Below are 19,114 nucleotides of genomic sequence, written 5' to 3' on the forward strand. Positions count from 1 at the left end.
CGCGCTACCGGACGCCTTTGGTGATGTCAAGGTTAAGGGTCCGCCGCTACGGGCAATGTTTACTTTGGTGGGGTGTGCCCTGGGGGCAGCCACACAGCGTGATAGAGGGAAGAAGAAGTTTAAAGATTAGGTTGATGTGTGGCCCATTTTATTGACCGCCGTTGCGCGAACTCCATCGTTTATTACACATGGTTGGAAGTAATTACATCGCCTCTATTGTACTATTGTCAAAGCGCGTGCGTGTGTGGACACTTTAATGGCTAATAAAGCATTGATCGGACATAATTGAATGTATTTTTTTGGGGGGGGAGTTGTACACGGTCGTCCCACCAGCGTTGTTTTAGTAGCCTTTCCAAAATGGTACGTCCTAAGTGCGCTTGCTCTTCTTGGTAATGTTGATCTGCACGATGAAGCAGCATGATTCGCTGTTCTCGCCGGTCAGCTTCCACTTCACGTCGTAGTGTTTCTGTGGGAAGAAGTTATATCACCAAGATGGCCTCGTGTAATGGAAGTAAAGTTATGGTTCCGTCTACCGTTTACTACCTACCGGAGGGTAAGACTTCTTGATGGGCAAATCGTAGGCGTACGTTTGCCGAGTGCCGGACACCGTGGGACACTTGGTAGACTTGCAGGCTGCCGTGTCCATGCCAACGAAGGGCAGATCAAAATTTGGCTGAGTCCAGGACACATCGGCAGTCAGCTCGTTTGCGGCAAACTCTGAAACGACAGAACGGAGCAGGATGGAACCAGATTAAAACGACTGGACATTGGAGTGGTTCTGGACATTGGTCGTCGCACATACCGGGGGTAAAGTCGAACGATATGCTAACGTTCGTTCCACGGTACACGGTGCAGGCAACTCCTTCCGCCGCTTCCGGGCAGGGCGAGATCGAAACCTCATGGATTGTACATTTCTCTGTTTTTGTTTTCGGAAAGGAAATGGAATTAACGTACAAACAACTCTTGTAGGATTGTGAATTTCTGAGCCACTCTACCTTCACCGGGACATTTCTTAAAGTTCACTACTTCTGCCCAAGCCACATTGAGGCACAATGCCACAATAGCGACTGTTTGAAAGTACTTCATTTTCACTTGAGAAGGAACACACGGACTCACGCTAACAGTGATGCTGCTGCTGCTAGCAATCAGTAAAGACTGACATGGCAGCCAACAGATCATCAGCGAGGCAGATGGCGTTGTTCAGAGTTCCGAACCGATCGTTTGTCTTTCCAATGAATTGGCCGTGTGTTTGGCGTTCTCTTATCAGGATCGAACTGCAGCGCAGGCGTTAATCGCTTTCCTGTAATCAAATGAGGTCTTGCGAGCAATAGGCGATCGCGGGCGATGGGCACCAAGGAATGGTTCCACTTTTTGAGTGTTGGAATATTTGTAAGGTCAATGGCTGCTGGTTTCAGATGTTGCGTTGCGATTCGTGAGGAAGGACAGTGTATATTTTGACAAAAAACGTTGCTGTGATATTCACCAAACGAAAGCGATGGGCGATAATGTGTTGCTTATATAGTATAATGAGATTTAATTCCGTAATTTTCTAGTCACTGGACTGCGGGCGCGATAAGCAGACGACCACTAATACGCCAGAGAGACTTGAGTTGAACTAGCACCTCCCTCTCCCCCCCCCATTACCTTAATCTTTTGCACCGAGCAGACTTTCACGCGATGTCTAAAATACTTCTGTGTGTGTGTATATTTGCTTTTCCGATTTTAGTTCTTTGGCTCAGCCTAACCACGTACGATCCGCGCGGCTCAAACGATGCAGAGCGTCGTATCACGACACAGCGATATTTGCGCCTCCTGCAGTATCCTCAGTCTGGGCCCGAGCGGTATGCCCATCTTCTGCAGCCGTTCCTCGCCCAGATACGGCAGCTCGATCATACCGACGCGTTCACTCTCGAAGATGGGAGCATATTTCTGCAAAGAAGTACAGATTGAGTAAGTTTGTTGGCTGGGAAGGTTTCGTTAGTGAACAGCTTACCTCGTAGCCGAGCTTTTTAAGAAACAGCTTCATTAGCGGAGGATCTTCGCCAAAGAACTTGGTCAACTTCTTGACCCGCTTCGGGTTGGTCAGATTGATCGGTTCCCGGGAGGAAGCGTTTGCCGCATTCCCGCTACTGTTCATCGGTAGGTTGTGCATCGATTGGGAGCGTAGCAGTGCGAGATCATTGCGCAACTCCTCCAGTTCCTGTGAAACCAGGTGCTGCGAGCGCATCTCGGACGACAGATGGGCCACGCTGCGAGCAAGCGTGACGACGTGCGATTCCAACCGCTGGAAACGCTTGTTAATGCCCTTGATGTCACGCACCTTACGGCGCTCGTCCAGTCTTCGCCGATCCCGGATCGGGCGGCCGCTGATCGAGCTGGACGGTAGCGACGACATGCTGCCGTGCCGTCGGCGTCGATTCGCACGCAGCGTTGACTCGTTCGTGGCCATACGATTGCCGAGCATCTTCAGCACCTCGCTGTACATCGTCTCCAGTCCCTCGAGCTGGTTACGGATTTGCTGCAGCCCGCCACCGTCCGTCTCCGACTCGGACACCGACTGGGCACCGTCCCACGGACCACCGAGCAGTGATTCGAGATCGAGCGAGCGTGTTGTGTTGGTGACTGAGGCAACATCCGTATCTAAGCCGAACACTGTTTCGTGCGAAAGAAGGAATAGAAATTGGAATAGATTGAGGGCATCGAGACGTATGCTTGCATACTTACAGTGCTTTTTAAGGGCGTTCTGCTCGTGCTTCTTGTTGCTCGATAGCTTCAGATGGTTCATGTAGTTCTGTATTGTGTTGGGAGAGGGTTGTCCCTTCGAGGGACCGATCGGTTGCGGATTTTTGCTTGCCCGGTTGTACGTATCCGTGCCGTACTCTTGCTTCTGCAGCTTGGAAGCATTGTTTGGTTTTGTCTGGGTGTTGCCACTGGTCTGCCCAACGCTGTGGTTATACGTTTCGTGCGGCGATAGTGGCGGCAGCGGTGGGGACATTGATGAGGCACTTTCGGACATGGTGCTCTCGGGTCGAAGGTTCAACGATTTCATCCCCGGCTCGAGGATGTTTCGAAGTTCCACATCAACTACATCGACCTGCCGTATTATTAAAAGCCAAAGTTTATATTGAAAACCACAACGCCACATCAACGGTACTTACCCATTCACCGTCGGACTTGACTTTGTTTTTCTCCATCACCGCGTCAGCACTGGCAGTAGCCATGGAGGAGCTACCGCGACCAGAATCAACGTTCGACGAGTGATTGCCATTTTTATCGTACGCTCCGGCATCGTGCGACTCTCCGGTGGATATGTTGACCGACGAGCCACTGTTTATGTCGACCGAGATTGTGTGCTTCTGCATTCCAGCCTCCCCCTGATTGTGGTGATGATGATGATGCGGATGATGATGATGGCCTCCACTTTGATCTCCCACTGTCACCGTTGTGTTGTAGGATGATGATTGCATGTTAGAACTCGAGCCACCCTCCATGGCAGCTCGCTGTTTGGCGTTATGTACAGCCTGCTGATACGACATGTGATGTTGCTGCTGTAGATGCTGCTGTTGCTGATTGTGTGGCTGCTGCTGCTGTTGCTGCTGGCCATGATTGTGCCGATAGTTTTGGATGTAGGCGGGTTGCTGTGGTGTGGACCGGTTAGCGTGCATCGCCGCTCCCTGACCCTGTCCAGATCCGTTCGGTAGGGGTTGATTCGTCTGGCGACTGACACTGTGCTGCCGAAAGCCACCATCGTCACTATCCGTACCATCCACCGGTGCCGGCAGCATACTGACCACGTGCTGCGTGTTACGACTGCCCTGTTCGCTGGCCATGTTTAGCTGCGGCTGGGAGAGAGCTTTCGATCCACCGAAGCTTTCCGCCGGATCGGAGAACTTCTTGTGATAGTACAGTGGGGAATTGGTTTGGCTGCCGGACGGCCACACGTTTAGGTTGGACTGTGCCTGCAGCAAGTTGTTGTCGGAGGCCGAGCTGTACATGTACGATCCGCTCTGATTGTTGCCGCTGTGTTGCTGCTGCTGCTGCTGCTGCTGACTGCCTGATTGACCCTGATCCAAGTTCGACTGGTGCCCATGCAGCATTGAGGTCACATTGTTCAGTTCGTCGCTCTGTTCGTTGGCATCCTTTTTGAACTTGGACGAGATGAGGTCCTTCAGAGTGTGGTACGTCTTGGTGACGGATTTCTTTACCGTCGTGGCGTCTTTATCCCGCTGGAAGCTACCATCGCCTCGATCGGCAAGCGCCGTCACGTCTTCCGGGAAGCGCACGATCGTGCGTGGCATCGAACCAGCAACGGCCGAATGTATAACATCCATCTGGGGTTGATTCTGCAAAGTTTGAAAGAAGATTGTAAATAATGGATGAGATTATTTAGTAAACAAATCCCACTTACCCATGCTTGCGTCTGTTTCACTGGCAGATCCGGCCCAATAGCGGACGTTGAGGATCGATTCAACAATGCCGGTAGGCTTGTGTTTCTGTTGTCTTGCATGAGTGGAATTTTTGAAGAATTTTTGTTCGACGACAGTATCAGTTCCCGTTCAATCTGGAATAGGGGAACGATTTATTGATACTGCATAAATAAAGCTATGTCCTGAGCGCGATCAAAACCTACCGGAAACTTGGAGGAATGGGTGCGGAGCGGTGTGTTCAGTACGTGTGCCTCCGTCGATGCCGTGCCCGGTATGCTGGAGTGATGGTCATGCTGCATACCGTACGCACCGAGCGGTTGTGGTGGCATTCTGTACGGTGGATTCATGCAATTCACTAGCGCGTTCAGTCTTTCGGGGGAAAAGTGGTGCGCATCAATCGTCGCTACAAAGAAGAAGAAGGGTAAGGCAAAAGCACGATTAAAAGCGCGTTTAAATGACTTGGATCGCGGGAGCGTGGGTGCGTGAGAAATTCGGCGATCTCGGCTCGTGCCTCGGACCAGATCGGAGAGTGCCAGTAAAGGTTAAAAACGGTTGACGATGATCATCAGGGGGAGGGTACTGCCACAACTACGGCTACTACCATTGGTTGCCGCATGGCTATGATTATGGTGACTGTTGCTGCTATGGTGGTTACGATGTCCCCGCTGGTTTTTAATCTGTCTCAGCGTTTTAACGCGCATCTTCTTTCTTGTTTTGAGCTACTTTGTTTCTCCTTAATGCTCGATCGGAAATTACTCTAGCTCTCGGGAATCACGATAACATCACTCGCGATTACACTTAATCGTCGCGTACAGCACCAACAAAAAAAAGAAGGGCCACCATGGCTGGAATTCCACCACATCCAATTACGCGGGTGTGCTAATTTGGAATAAATTTTCGTGCGAACGACAACGCCGGAGCTATTAATCACTCGCGTTTCACTGATTCGTTGGGCTCCAGACAATCATAATTGATCATGGGAAGACGAGGGAGTACGCGCGCGCGCGCGCTCGCCCGCGGCACGATTACTTTCGTTGCGCTGATTTGAGAATTTTGGAACGAACGCGGAACGAACAAATGAAGTAACTGATCGACCGTTTAGCGGGGAAGCGTTATTGAGCACTGGCGATGGAGACAGTTCACGGGAATGCTGCACTTTTGAAAATGCACTGTCCAATCAAGCAGCACAGCCGCGCGTGCTTGTTGCCTCGGTCAGGGTTCGCACAGTAATAGCCGTGTGCCGTGTGGATGGCACACGGCCAACGCAGAGATGGCACGAAAAATGCAATGGTGGCGAAGGGACAGCCAGGCTGGTTAGGGTGCGCTGTTCCACTACAGTTGGGCTCGTCCGTAAAGAACGGCCAAAGGAGAGAAAACGAGGGGGAGGATGAACAGCAACATGAGCCCAACGTGAAACCCCTGGCGCAGAAGAGAAGAAGCAACAACAACAACAACAACTCACTCGCTCAATCCAAACCCTCGGCAACCACCACCACAGCGCCTTCACTCTCTGCTTCACTTCAAACAATTGATTTAAATTTCACATTCCAGTGATTTTGATGTGGAAAAGTTATTAAAAACAGAAGCAACCGTGGCAACCCCGTCTTCCAAGGCGAATGGACTCGGGCTGGCATTTGTGTGGAAGAGCGGAAGAGCACGAGAAGCCGCGCGTACGAGGGAAAAAGACGGTGGGATTAAAAGGGGACGACGAACCTGGAGAGGCCAGCGCCAGGGAGTATAAGTAGTATGCGAACCGTTCCCAGCATTGTACGCGCGTTCCCCCCCCCGGATAATTACGTAGCCCCGGTTTCGTTTCCTGCCAACAGGCGGCACTCCAAACACGGCGTAGGTGAGAGAGATCGAGCAGTATGATGATCCCTCCAGACTAAGAGCTTGCTACAACTGGCTGCCGTCGGCGAACGCTGTTTGGTCTGCCTACCGTCTCTTGCAAATATTAAGACACAGACCATGGGTGGAGAGTGTCCGATGTGGTTAGCCCTGGTTGTTGTTCGCACATACCGCTTCTGTCAAAATGGGGGAACAGTCCGGCCTAACCACAGTTCACATCCGGCATGCCTCAGGGCCAATGCAGAAGTGTGGGAGAGAAGCCTTTTTCCGCTTTTCTGGGCTCTGTGTTCACGTCATCAACACATAGGCACACATATCCTTTCCGAATTCTTCGCGAACGTATGATCGATCGCTAATCACAAACACTGATCACACCGGAAACGCTTCGCCGGGTGAATAAACTACTGCCTCGGATCACATTCGGATCGTTCCACAGAAAACGGATCACAGCGACTTTTTAAAGAGGACATAGGGGCTTAGGTTTGTTCCCCAGTCGGTTTCGAGTGTGCACAACTTCCACCTTAAGGTACCTAGACACACACACATTATTCCACCAGGCACTTAGAAAAGTCTTACACACAGTCACACACACAGACACACACACATACGATCTTCGCACGCGGATGGTTCCGTCACGCAGTGTTGATTTTGGTTAACGGCCTGTTTTGTTGCCTTCTGTTGCCTTGTGTTTCGGTTCTTGCCGGCACAGAGTTTGTAGAAAGAAGAAAAAAAACGACACTTTTATCGGTTTTTCGATTCCTGGGTCCCACAAACGTGCGCAATAAACTTTACGGAAAGGGGCCTAGAAAGCCTTTTTGTGCATAGAAATGAGCTGCTACTATACCATATGTCGCGTTCCGTTGGCACACTGAATACTGGGAGCGAGCGCGTTTATGCTACTGCCACGTTTTGGATGATGATGGTGAAAAGATGAGGAGACGAGACGAGATCGCTGGGTCTTCAGGTCAGTTGCAAACAAGACTGCTAGTTAGCGATCAATCGAAGCACAACACAACGAACGCAGCGACGCAGTTTCCCGTCCATCCTGTGCCCCGGACGGTAGACACACGGCAAATAAGGCTGGAGGAACTCGCTCGAAGATTAGAACGTGCAGGCGCGAGCTCGCTCGATCTTCAAGCGCGGAAATGAACGCAACAGGTTTCGGTACACCTTTTCTTCTCGAAATGCTTCCCCACCACCACGGACTCGGGATAGGGGTGTGAGATAGAAAACGGCAGCGCCTCGGAAACCAGGTGTAACGGTTCCGTCTGTCGGGGAATGCAGCCGGTTAGTGTGAGTGAGCACCTTGGGCTGTCCGCCGTCTTTGCTGCTGCTCTTTCTCTCTGCGCGTGTATGGGTGTTGGTGAGCATGTTTTATGCTTGTTTATGCTGGCACGCTGGAACATGAATGGAAGCGAGCAGGAGGTGTGTAGCAGCAGGTTGGGCCTGGAAGACACCATTACCACCACCTGCAGCGAAGCTCGTCTCGATTGGGCTATGACCGTTTCGCAGGACCATAACCTGGACGCGTTGCGTTCGACGCAAGCGCTCGCACCACACTCACTCTTCACGCAGGTGATTACGAGTGTCCGCTACTTACCCTTTGAAGCTGCTCGGAATGTCGACGAGCTTTACTAAGCTTACAGTAGCACACACGCTTTCACAAAGTTAAAACAGCACTAAGAAAACCCTCCTGCCACCTTCTTGTGCATGAGTCAGCCCAGGTGAGTTTAGAATGAATCGATACTTCACACCATCGCTGCCGTACGCACCCAGCGGCCAGGTGTTGTTCGTCGGCAATAAAACCCCGCGAGTAGAATGGTGTGTTGGTGGCATCGTGCAGACCGCGATCGCGGATTCTCTCCACAGAGCGGGTCCACTGTGCGCCTGTGTTAGTGGAGAATTGCGTATCGGTACGGTAAGAAAGAGAAGAAAAGGAACCGAACCTACACGGAGACACGGAGCATAAAACATGGGCCTACAGGGTGCGCTCGCTGAAAAAGACTATGGCTGAGCAGGAGAAGCATACTATCCAGTTGGTATGATGGGAGATGAGTACCGTTTCAGCGCAATCAGCTCGTTGCTCTTTTGCATCATTTGCAGGCAGCAGCAACAGGTTTGTCTGTGCCCTGCCTTCTCCGTTCGATCTCCAGCCCCTGCTCTGCGATATGGATTGAGTACACGCCGCGATAGCCCAGATTCGTTTAATTCGTTCCGGGTCGTCCGGCGATGGTGGCTTTTGTTTGGTCCGGGGCCGCCTCGGCCGACGGCTCCAACATAAACAAATAAATAAAGAGAAAAAGTGCGAACAATAAGCAATTACATGCAAACTAGAGAAGGAGAAAGATCAGCAGACTGCTACAGTAGCTTGTGGGTAGTTTGTGTCTAATTTAGAGTAATAGAAGGCAGGAAATGCTGTCGATCGTTCGGATGTGTAACAGCACCTCCTACATTGCGGATATAAATATTAGTAATGAGGGCTACAATTGCTGATAAATTGATCAATGAAGGCTTGCGATCTAAATACGTTTGAATCATGTCAACGGATTGTTTCATGCAAGCCATTCCGTGACCTCACATTTCAAGTAGTGGAAATCAACAAATCAAGGCATTATTCCTGTACTGCTGATAAATATCTTGCTTTATTACACTGCAAAGAGCTAATTCGGAGAGATCAGAGCAAATATGAACCCTGTTGTTACTCAGTACAATGAAGCATATGTAGGCGGACATGATCATGCAGATCAGTCAGACATAACCACAAATAGAGGGTCGGCGCCTAGAGTTGATGGCATCGCCATGCAGTACTAATGACACCAAACTATCAGAAAGCTAATGTTCTAATCGATAATCTACAAAAGAATTATGTTAGGCTCTATAGTTAGAGTTACTGATACCTAATGTCTATTATCCACAAGAAAAAAGTGTCAATATTTGTTTAATGCACAAGTTATCATTTCCTTTCAAGTCCTGGCCACTGTTACATCTCGCAGCCTCATCGAAATCGATTACGCACAGTTTATTGACAGTGATTGTCTAAAAACACGCGCCTGCACCAAGGGGAGGGCAAGTGATTAAGCGGTCGCACTTATCACCGTAGCCCCCCTGCTTTTGGCGGAATCGATGCGCACAATTAAAACACGACCGGCACGACAGTTGTATAAAGAAGATTTACAGCGTTCCGCTTTTGCGGTGACCAATCCGCGCGCACCGTGGAGTGTCCATCCAATGGGGTTCAGGTTAAAAGCCACCAAAGTATAAAAACCACCGGACATAACCAGTAGCAGCATCAGTTCACTTTCAACACTCTTCAGCGTAGTAATAGCGTCGTCGGCGTGACTTACTGGTCGTGTAGCGAACCCGTGTGCAAACCCTGAGCAGCTCTCTTAACGGTCCAATATCTTTGATAGCAAAGCCTTCCACCCCACCAAGCTTGGAACACAACTCGCGAACGCAATGGCTGGTGAAATGGTAACTATTTCGTTCCGGCTGCTTGACCATCGTCACTGGCTTTGATTTTTGGCAACACATAAAACAAACACGGTTATCAAACCGTACACTTTCCCCTTTCTCCATCCCTGCGGTTTCCCTTTCACTGATTCGCGGCATTGACTTACTCTTACTTCCCGTTGCAGCTGCTGACAAGTTGTCTGGTTGCACTGTGTCTCGTGGTTCCCGGATTAGATGGATCTTATCCAAGTGGCTCCGGACAGGAAAACGTTTTCCCCCACGCTCTGAAAAACGTTCACTCGGTGGAAGTCAGTGGCCAACACTACCCGGCACCGCAAGAAATCCACCAGCAATATGACCATGCTTCAGAGTACTCGGCACCAGCTCCACAGCATCTCCAGCAGCCGCAGCTCTTCCTGCCGCACCAGCAGTACGTGGTGCAGTCGACGTACAATGTCGGTTCCCATCAGGAACATTCTCGCCAGCAGGGAAAGCAGCGCCAAACGGCCCTTCCGTACAATAACCAGCGTCTGCACGTGAAAGTCGAACATCCAGGCGCGGCGCATGGTTTCACTCATCCCATCACTCCCTCCGCTCAGCATCTGCGTCAGCAGTTGCTGCAGGAACCGAAGAAGGACTACCGCTCGTACATTCCGAAAAGCATTGCCCCGAAGCTCAACCCTCTCCATCCGTCGTTCCACCAGAAGCGTAACTTTGTGCCACTCCATCACATCACGCGACAGGTGCCAGTCCCGGCTGGAAAGGTGACCCAGGGACAGCAACACTCATCCCACGGGCAGTCAGAGCCGGTTAAGGCTGCGCTAGCTGCTTCGCCGCCAAAGCACATCGCAGGATAATTGTGCTAGCGATCTCACACTGTTTAGCAATCACTTGTTTAATAAAGTATTTATTATAAAATGAATAATTATCGTTTTGATATCATTTTGGAAATGTAGCGGTTACGAATGAAATAATGACATAAAAGAAAACACATAGGAGGATATCGTTCATTGGAAAAGGTAACGAAAAAGGTATCGGGTTGAGGTAACAGGGTTTTTAAAAACATATATCACACTGTATTTTTTAACATATTTTAGAAAGGAAAGTGATGTGGTGTATGCTTCTTCGCCAGATAGTTATGCAACACACCAATGAACAATGTATAACATAACATGTATTCGGGGGCGTAAATGATAAGATCGTTTCAAAATCGACGACCTAGTTATTAGCAAGGGCTTATTGGAAACCAATACATCCATTTATAAACTTATTACAGTTACAATAATCATGCTACATTATAGACACTTTGCGATTAGATACATTTGCGTTTTCCTGTCATTTAACGAGACATTTGCGTTTTCCTGACAATCTAAAGAATGGTAAATTGTGTTGTACATAATAATCGCAAATATTTATATCTAGATTATGTATATTTCAATACTTAATTTACTAATTTTAATTTTCCGATAACGATAACAAGAATTATGCATCATTAAGATTTTTTTATTCAATGGGAATGATCTAAAAAGGCGGCATTGCTTAAAAATAGAGCATACATTAACCATTCACGATGCTACAATCCATATTGGCTGGGATCTTTTTCTTTGAACGTATCTTTTATTTTAGTCTGTACTATTTTTGCTACCGAAAACCCCTGCAAACGTCTGTTTTGTGTGTGGCATAGTGACTATCCTACCCCTTCAAATGCCAGCGGTTCAACCGTTGCACTGTGGTCACGCCACACATAAAAACTATGATGATAAATTCTATGCTCTGATGTTTTAAGTGGTTTAAAAGATAAAAATACGTAATTATGAAGTATTCAATAATGTAGAATAAATATGTAATAACTAACAGACGTACTCAAAGCAACTATGACACTGCACTTTTTTATTAAGTGATCTTTTGAAATATTAGCTTTTGTATGGTATATGCGATAATATTGTCATAATTTAAAATGCACTATGGTTTCGCTTCTTATGACAGAACGTATGGATGCAGCATATTTAAATGAATTTGTACTTTCTTTTTTTTCTTTCCCTCTTTATCTCTCTCTCTCTTTCTTTCTCTCTTTCTCTCACTATCTCTTTCCCTGCAGTGGAGCTGTGATACGTTGTGGCTTATCAGTCAATGATTGTAATTGCAAAAGGACTTGATGCTTACTCACCCGAATGAGAGCCCACGCTGCTCACCAGGTCACCATAGCTCCCCCCCAGCAAGTGAGATACAGCAAGTGAGCGCGCACCATGCGCTGTGTGCGCTCCAGCTTCGCGTACCTTTGGCGCAGTCTCGGTTTCTGGGCGTCAGGTTCGCGTGCTCGCTGTCAGCTAGCGGTCGGTTAGTTAGACGAGCGAAGTGGTCGGTTTCGGTTCGGTCTTGGCGCGTTAGTAGCGTTCTTCCATCCCCTCTTCTGTTTCGCGACACGCTCACTGGTCGCGCGTTCAATCGCGCCGTTGCGTTCCAGCGCAGCCCTTTTCCCACGCGCGCGTGTGTGTATCTAGCTACGCGTGAAGGGGTGGTCGGTAGTGCGGTTTTGTACGTGTGCATATGATGGTAGGTTGTTGGAATGTGGCGCCTCCCATCCCGTGAAGCTGTGCGGGGGATGCAAGGCATGTCCTCCCGAAAAAGCCGTGCGAAAAACGACTCACGCCTAGAAAAGGATACTAGCGGGGGCAGTGTTGTAGTAAATGTGTGCCAGGGATGCTACAATGCGCTCGATGCTCTTGTGAATCAATGGTTAGAATGCTGCTGTTAATGCTGTGGTTCCGAAGGTAAAAAAGGCAGCACCGTGTACCTCAGTGTGCAGGGAAGTGTTCGTGGAAGATAAAGCGAGCGTATTACATTCTGAACGGGAAATGAAATGAAAAGTATGTTAACAAACTAACTTTTCAGCTCATATTGTTTCCAGCTTCGTGGCAGGCAGCATCGCTGCTTTGCATCGTTTTTGTTCGCCTGTTCGCAATCGCTCCTCCCCCAGTCCAGTTCCATCCACACCAAACAACCATCCTAAAAAGCAGCGCGAAGTTCAAGAAAGTTCACAGAGAATGTCGATATTGAAGCATTTTCTACTTACTCCCACCAGCACCAGCACCTCCACCACCACCACCACCACCACGGCGTAAGCTCCATGACAGCTGGTGCGGGCGGGAAGTGGAAAAGTGTTTGCGGAAAAGTCACGCCGAATTCCGAGCGAACGATTTCGTCCCTGTGTGTGGGTTGTGTTGGCGTGAACGTGAAAATCGATTCCCTCGCGAGTGGAAACACGAGTGGCTGGTGCCGGTGGGTGAGACGTAGGTGGGTGCAAATGCTAGGATTTACTGGTGGAAAATGATTGAGAGCGAAAGAGAGACGGAGAGAGCCGATGCAGCTGAGAGTGAATGAACGGTGCCCAAAACCCAGTGTTTTGACAGTGAAAGAGTAAGCAAGTGAAAGAAGCGTAAGAAGAAAAAAAAACGCCATCCCCAGCGTTCGGCGAGAGGAAAAGCGCTTGTTGAGTGTGTGTTTGGTGACCGGAACGGTTCACAGGGTGAGAAAACCTCCTGTGCTTTCATGAGTGCGTGAGGGAAAACTTGGATTGTTTACTTTAGCGTACCATTCATGTGTTGTTTTGTACGTGTGTGTGTGTGGAAGTGTGTGAGAGGAAAAGAGGAATGAGAGCTTCGTAGAATGGTTCAATGTAGACGAAAAAGTAGACAAGTAAAAAATAAGATGTTTACGATATAGCACATTTTCCGGGAAAATGATTTCACGATGCTGTAGCCATTTACGTGATACTAAAACATTTCGGCCCTATCCATGTCAAAGCTCAAGAGACGCGAATTCATGAAATGAGTACCGAGATCTCTCATTTTCTCGGCTCAGGGTTCCGTCCGTGAGTGCCCATTTTCCTGCACCGGTGCGTAAATCATGTTGGTAGTTTATCTTATCCCAGACGCTCTTCAACTGTTTAATCATGTAGTTATAATTTTACAATGTTCTTATTTCAGTTCATGTAGTTATTTTCAGCCAGTGTTCGATGATTGTGATAATTAAAGGCTATAAAAGCGGTCATAGGAGCTGATTCATTGTGTGAACGTGAGAGTAAAAGAGCATCAATCTGAGTGCTGGCAGGTGCTTGGGGGTAGTGCATCGGTTGCTAAATACTAGAGTGGCGTGTTGTTACGGGGCTGGTGCAGCGGGGTGCAAGAATGCATCCCCGTAGTGTGCAGTGAGTGGGTAAGCAATGCGAAACATCCTGGCAAGGAAGTGAGGCGCAATAGTGTGGCCCCCGACGCATAGTGTAAGTGGTAAATACCGTGTGGACGACGGCAGCGTGGTTGCTGGATACGGCCTCGTCTTCGTACGCTGTTTGGCGGTTACATCAGCAACGCTAACAAGATTAGGAGCCTTGGTAGGTGAGGAAGAAAAAAAACAGACAAGGGATCGTAGCAGGCTTTTCCTGGATCAGTGTTACCTTTCCTTGGCACGTGCCACCGACAATCGTTCCTGGTGCAACGTATTGCACGTAGTGCAAACGGCGCGAGAAGGTAAGTAAACATGCGGTAACAGCAAGCGAAAAGATGCAGTTTCATGACAGCAAATGCTTTACGGGAGAAAGCAGATATTTGAAATATTTCGCAGGAAGTAAAAAAAAACGGTTGTTGGTAGGAGGGAGGGTAAAAACCGCTCGTTTCGCGTCATTCTTTTGCGGATGCGGACTCTTTAGGCCGTGCACGGTAATCGTCGTATTGCACGGTGAAAAAGGATACGCACGTAAAAGGATCACGTTGGAGGATTAAAATATTTCATCCAGTTTGCTTCGTGGCGTAAACAATTTTTTTGTTTCTTCCTGTTGTTGTTCACTCCGGGCATTTCGAACATTTTTGTATGCGCGTGTGGTGGTAGCGTGAAAGAATGCGGCCCTGCCGTTGAATGAAGTGGTAGGTTTAATTTCAAACGGGACTTGTGTTTCAGTTTTTAACATTTTACAAGTACGTGTTTTTAAAACAGTGATGTACTGTTCTCAATTCGAGGTTGAAGAAGTGTGCGAAATTACTCGTTCCAATGGATTCGGTAAACAAGGGGATTATTTCCGTAGTACGATGGGAAGAGTTTATGTTTCATTCTCTTACCTTTGAGAAGATCGTTTGTGGTAGATGAATGCAGCTTTATCTTTGTCACTTTACAATCAGATTTGCGGGTCAGCACATCACAGCACCTGTCACAGTAAATCGCTTAAGATGATGGAAGACAGCGATAAAGCCGGGTCAACGCAATGGAGAATAAACTGAAGTGATGGATGGACCAAGCAAAACCAAATTGTATTGAAAATAATCATTTGTAAATATTCAACACAAATTCGAATTATAGGCTTTACATTCTGAGGCTTGTTTGTAACAAAAAAAAAAAAAACCGTTCTTCGGCGACGACCGAATCGACTTCGCGGAAGGTCCAACTGTTATGCTTTGATACAAATTGAACAAATCACCTTCCTTATTGAGCGAACATTCAAACGCGTTTGAACACTCAACGGTCCTCTACGATCGGGGAAAAGCTGTTCGTTTGGTCCCAACAACACAGCTGCCATCTTCGCACGGTTGAGCGCACAACGTTTGGGTGGAAAATACGTTCCCGGAAGGTCGAACGCTCTTTCCCCGTACTCGACTGGACAAACAACAACCGTGCAAGTACTTTTGGGAAGGTTCTATTTTTGAGCTCCTGCTTCATAATTGGCGAATGTTTAGTTTCGGAAATATTATTCGACGAAATGAGACGATCACAGCATTGACTATCTAATAACCACTAAACATTAGCCGGTTCAGCACCATTCGCTGCTAGGTTTATGCGTCCTCCAGCGTGCCGTTTTACGGGCGACCGTGCTTCACTGGGTGATATATTTTCCCCAGATTTCCCGCTCATACTCTCCCCATGGCTCGATCCCAATAGAAGCCTGTTACCCCCCCTTTGATAGACTCGCCCTTAATTAACTAAATCAATATACTGCCACGTGCCGTACCGGGACACTGCAAATCGTACGGGCCAGAGGAAAAATGAGCGATCGTAAACAGGCATAATTCTTCCCGAGTTTGGAATTTACGGCCATCTCCCGGCGGTGGCACGGTACGGTGTAGGCAAAGTGGCGACAAGGGGGGATCACCAAAACCCGGAGCGAGTAAAAAAGATATAAATAAAGTGATTCTCACACCTACGAATGAGCCCAATATTCGGCAGTGGCGAAGAGAAGCAGACAGACAGGGCCGAACCAACACACACAAAAAAAAAACACAATCCCAGACACTGCACCATCCATCCTGGCCAATCAAGAAGTATTATCAAGATTAATGGGGCCTGAACAAGCTTTTTTCGCGCGCGAGCTCTTCTTCTCTCTCTCTCTCGCGCGCACTCCAGCCTCGCTGCCGCTCTTTCATGCAGGATGTTTATTGGGCTCCGCTCTTTTTGCCTTCTTCATCGTTCGACAGGTCCACCATGGCGGCTTGTGGCGGTATGGCGGCGTCAGGCACCCTAGCACCTGTGCCGAGCCATCTGCCCCGCGCCAGACGTGCTTCCCTCAATCCTGCCGCCGCCCAGCTATCCTACTCATTGGCCGGAAATGATAATAAAATTTATGATTTATGTGCCACCGTTTCTTCTTTTTGCAGTCGCCGACCCTCACACAAACACCGTTCGATTGTGCTTTCCTCCAATTAGCCCCTTTGCCTAACCCCTGGTTAGCATTCGGTAGGTCTCAGTGTTTGCATCCAAAAACAGTCAACTAGGTGAATGCATTTGAAGCCACTCCATGCGTTCCAGTGTTGGGGGTGTGGGATCGATGTGGACCGAGGATTGGTTCGCCAGTAGCGTCCATCGTAAAAATGATGTGATTTTATAAGCTTCATTTGCGATTTGCTTTTGCAGCTAAATTGGACGCTCAAAAGCGAAGGAGATGGACAGTATCCTTCAGAACGAAGTATAAGTTCTTTCAACAGGATTACGTCATTCTAGGTGCAATGTAGGTTTTAACCGTTATAATCTTATTCGTAAGAAAGAACAAGCAAATAAGTTCTCTTACATGGAAATTGTCCAACGCACCGAAATGCCTTATTTTCATAGAAAAGCTTAATCACGTTCCCGGGCAGGTGAGAGTTGATACGTAATTACATTGGCATGCTGCTACAGCCAGAACAGATTGTGCTTATTGGAATCGTTCTCCGTGGCGAAGGGAAATTACGAAGCACTTTTAAGCTCTAATAATAAACATTTTCAGCAACACTGAATGACATCTCTCTATCACCGAGTGCGTTCATCCGAATCATACCTTATCATGCCGCAGGTTAACCTTTTGCCACGGCTTTTGCCTCCACACCCACCGCACACACCTTCGCTTTGTAACGGAAACACGGGTACGTGCTGGCGTTGGGATTTGTTTTCCCTCACGCCCGGGCCACTTGCAAGCTCAAAAGTTCGCCGGTGGGCGACGCGACGTGTTTGGGAGACTTTTCATCACGTTCTCAAAACACTACCACCACCGGGTGAAAGTATGGCATTTGCATTACCGGGCGAGGAGGGTAGGAGGGGATTGCGTAGCTGTTCTATCCGTTGTCCCGTTGTGCATGGAGCTGCACCACTTCACTCTATCTCCACCTACAAAACTTATCTAGCCGCCATGTTTTCATGACCTTTTATCGGGCTGTGTTTGGCAAAAGTTCGGCACGGCATGGTACGGTCTCATCCAGCACGGCACGGCGCGGGTAGGCATAAAATCAACACAAATTTTAGGAAAAACGTCCAAAAATGCAACCCGAAAACAAAAGCAAGCCAAAAAAATGCTTCCTGATCCTGTTTGTGTAGGCGAAGCGTTTTAAAACTCAGGGAGCTGGTGAGTTATTTTTATCATCCTCCTCCTGTCTGTCGGTGGTCCTGCAGTGCACTGGTAAAACACTGGGAAAGCATTTCCCGCCGGAAGTGGTAAAATTTTACTGCCGGAAATGCTAAACTGTCGATCCCGCACTACTGCAAACAACAGTGTAGCGTAGCAGTAGTACCAGCTGAGGTTCGGAATTTGCTAATGATTGTTTGCCTTTCGGAGAGTGAGCTTTTTTTCGGATGTCTGCATATTTGTAGCCAACGGAAAAAAAGAAGAATTGTAATCCTGTGTTTGGTTATTCGTTTCCCGTTTCGTTACGTTCTCCAACTCCAAAGCGTACCTATTTTGCAGCTCAAATCCGTCTGTGGCATGGAGTGTTTTATTGGTTTTCGCTTTATGTTGACAGTTTTACTTCTAATTTCCCATTTCAGGCGTGATTGATAGTCTGGGAAGCAGTTTGGAATGCAATGGCACGTTGTAAAATGCAGAAAAACACAACGCAAATCCGAAACATTTTGACCAGATAATGTTTTGCTCCTCCCAAATGAAGGATTGCCCGGTTAAAGAGACGAAACATACATTTATTTAGAAAATGTTCGCTAAAAGCGCCTCCCATCCTACCTTTAGCAGCAAGCTATAAACCAAAGGCAAAAAGTTGCTAAAAGGGACACAGGTTCAATATTAACATCGCATCTGCTGCCCGCCCTAATGTCCTGTATAAACCGCAACCACACACCGTTGCCAAACTTCGGGCCGGCAATATTCTAGAACGCTTTGTGCGTTGAGCTACATAAATTTGACCAAAAGCCACCAGCACCACCCTCAAAGCGCTTTCCATGCAGGCTTTTGCGAGGGGGAAAGATCCTTCCCGGGCGATGCAAATGTATCCTCCCACGTTTACTGGAGATTTTCACGACCACGAATCCAGTGGGTCCGAGCTTAAAGAAAGGCCCCACGGACGAGATGGTACCGCGATCGTGGATGAACGTAATTAGCATAAAATTGGGCAGGTTGTTTTTTGCCATTTTTAGGCCAGCCTGGTCCAACAGATTTGCTTCGGTCCGAGGGGTGGCGGCGATTTTGCCAGTGTCATTTACACGATGGTTTTCGCGACCATATCGCGCTTCTCCGGCCCGGGAGGGCGCAAACGATAACGAAACAAGCTCCAATCACGATCCTACTTTCGACCACCATCTGGGCGCTATAAATTTAGTCATTTACATATTTTTCGATAATTCGAAATATTTCCGCCTTTCTTCTGCGCTTTTCTTCGTCTCAAACGATGAACCAAAACTGTCCACATTGACTACAACGCGCGCGCACAGCTGTCCCATTTACTTCATGCGCGTTTGCTATTGTCTTTGAAAACATGTTTCGTGCGGCCTCGAGATGCGAGATTTCCCCCTCTTCCCCTTCCACCCTCCGGCGCCTGAACTTTGGAGCGAGAAAAACATCTTGTTGTATTATTTATGAGGCAGTCAGTCTGATGGTCGGGCAGGGGAAGGACATTCGTTGCGTTCGACATTTGAATTACAAAGCGTTAGTA

General features: G+C 48.2%; 4 protein-coding genes across 16 annotated transcripts in view; 2 read left to right on the plus strand and 2 right to left on the minus strand.

Annotated features, from left to right (window-relative positions):
• Positions 1-126: 126 nt before the first annotated feature.
• On the minus strand, positions 127-1,194 carry LOC120904246 (MD-2-related lipid-recognition protein-like). Its single transcript, XM_040314108.1, has 4 exons — positions 996-1,194; positions 803-916; positions 548-717; positions 127-466 (listed from the first exon to the last, which is right to left on the minus strand). The coding sequence occupies exons 1-4, from the start codon at positions 1,177-1,179 to the stop codon at positions 368-370; spliced, it is 567 nt and encodes a 188-aa protein (XP_040170042.1). The 5' UTR covers positions 1,180-1,194; the 3' UTR covers positions 127-367.
• Positions 1,195-1,510: 316 nt separating this feature from the next.
• LOC120904243 (heat shock protein DDB_G0288861-like) overlaps positions 1,511-19,114 on the minus strand; it is a 121,038-nt gene continuing 103,434 nt past the window's right edge. For 4 of the 8 annotated variants that reach the window (XM_040314092.1, XM_040314094.1, XM_040314093.1 and 1 more), the window contains 6 exons: positions 4,631-4,830; positions 4,409-4,561; positions 3,159-4,343; positions 2,725-3,094; positions 1,994-2,652; positions 1,511-1,929 (listed from right to left, as the gene is read on the minus strand). In XM_040314092.1, the coding sequence (XP_040170026.1) occupies positions 1,765-1,929; positions 1,994-2,652; positions 2,725-3,094; positions 3,159-4,343; positions 4,409-4,561; positions 4,631-4,830 (2,732 nt within the window). In that variant the 3' untranslated portion in view covers positions 1,511-1,764. The other 4 variants (XM_040314095.1, XM_040314098.1, XM_040314099.1 and 1 more) reach the window with 4 other exon arrangements.
• Positions 9,501-10,590, plus strand: LOC120904245. The gene is made up of 2 exons (XM_040314106.1): positions 9,501-9,746; positions 9,911-10,590. Exons 1-2 carry the CDS (start codon positions 9,732-9,734, stop codon positions 10,580-10,582), a joined length of 687 nt encoding a protein of 228 aa, XP_040170040.1. The 5' UTR covers positions 9,501-9,731; the 3' UTR covers positions 10,583-10,590.
• Positions 12,039-19,114, plus strand: part of LOC120904244 (beta-1-syntrophin) — a 106,407-nt gene continuing 99,331 nt past the window's right edge. Inside the window, exons 1-2 of one of the 6 annotated variants that reach the window (XM_040314100.1) lie at positions 12,039-12,278; positions 13,712-14,251. The gene's annotated coding sequence lies outside the window, so the exon portion shown is untranslated. The other 5 variants (XM_040314104.1, XM_040314105.1, XM_040314102.1 and 2 more) reach the window with 5 other exon arrangements.

This window comes from Anopheles arabiensis, chromosome 3 (assembly GCF_016920715.1).
Source record: "Anopheles arabiensis isolate DONGOLA chromosome 3, AaraD3, whole genome shotgun sequence".
Classification (NCBI taxonomy): Eukaryota; Metazoa; Arthropoda; class Insecta; order Diptera; family Culicidae; genus Anopheles; species Anopheles arabiensis.

Coding starts and splice junctions, on each gene's coding strand:
- LOC120904246 (XM_040314108.1), bottom strand. CDS start 1,179: ATGATCTGTTGGCTGCCATGTCAGTCTTTACTGATTGCTAGCAGCAGC. Junction 917..995: donor TAAGAAATGTCCCGGTGAAG/GTAGAGTGGCTC, acceptor AAACAAAAACAG/AGAAATGTACAATCCATGAG. Junction 718..802: donor ATCGTTCGACTTTACCCCCG/GTATGTGCGACG, acceptor CTGTCGTTTCAG/AGTTTGCCGCAAACGAGCTG.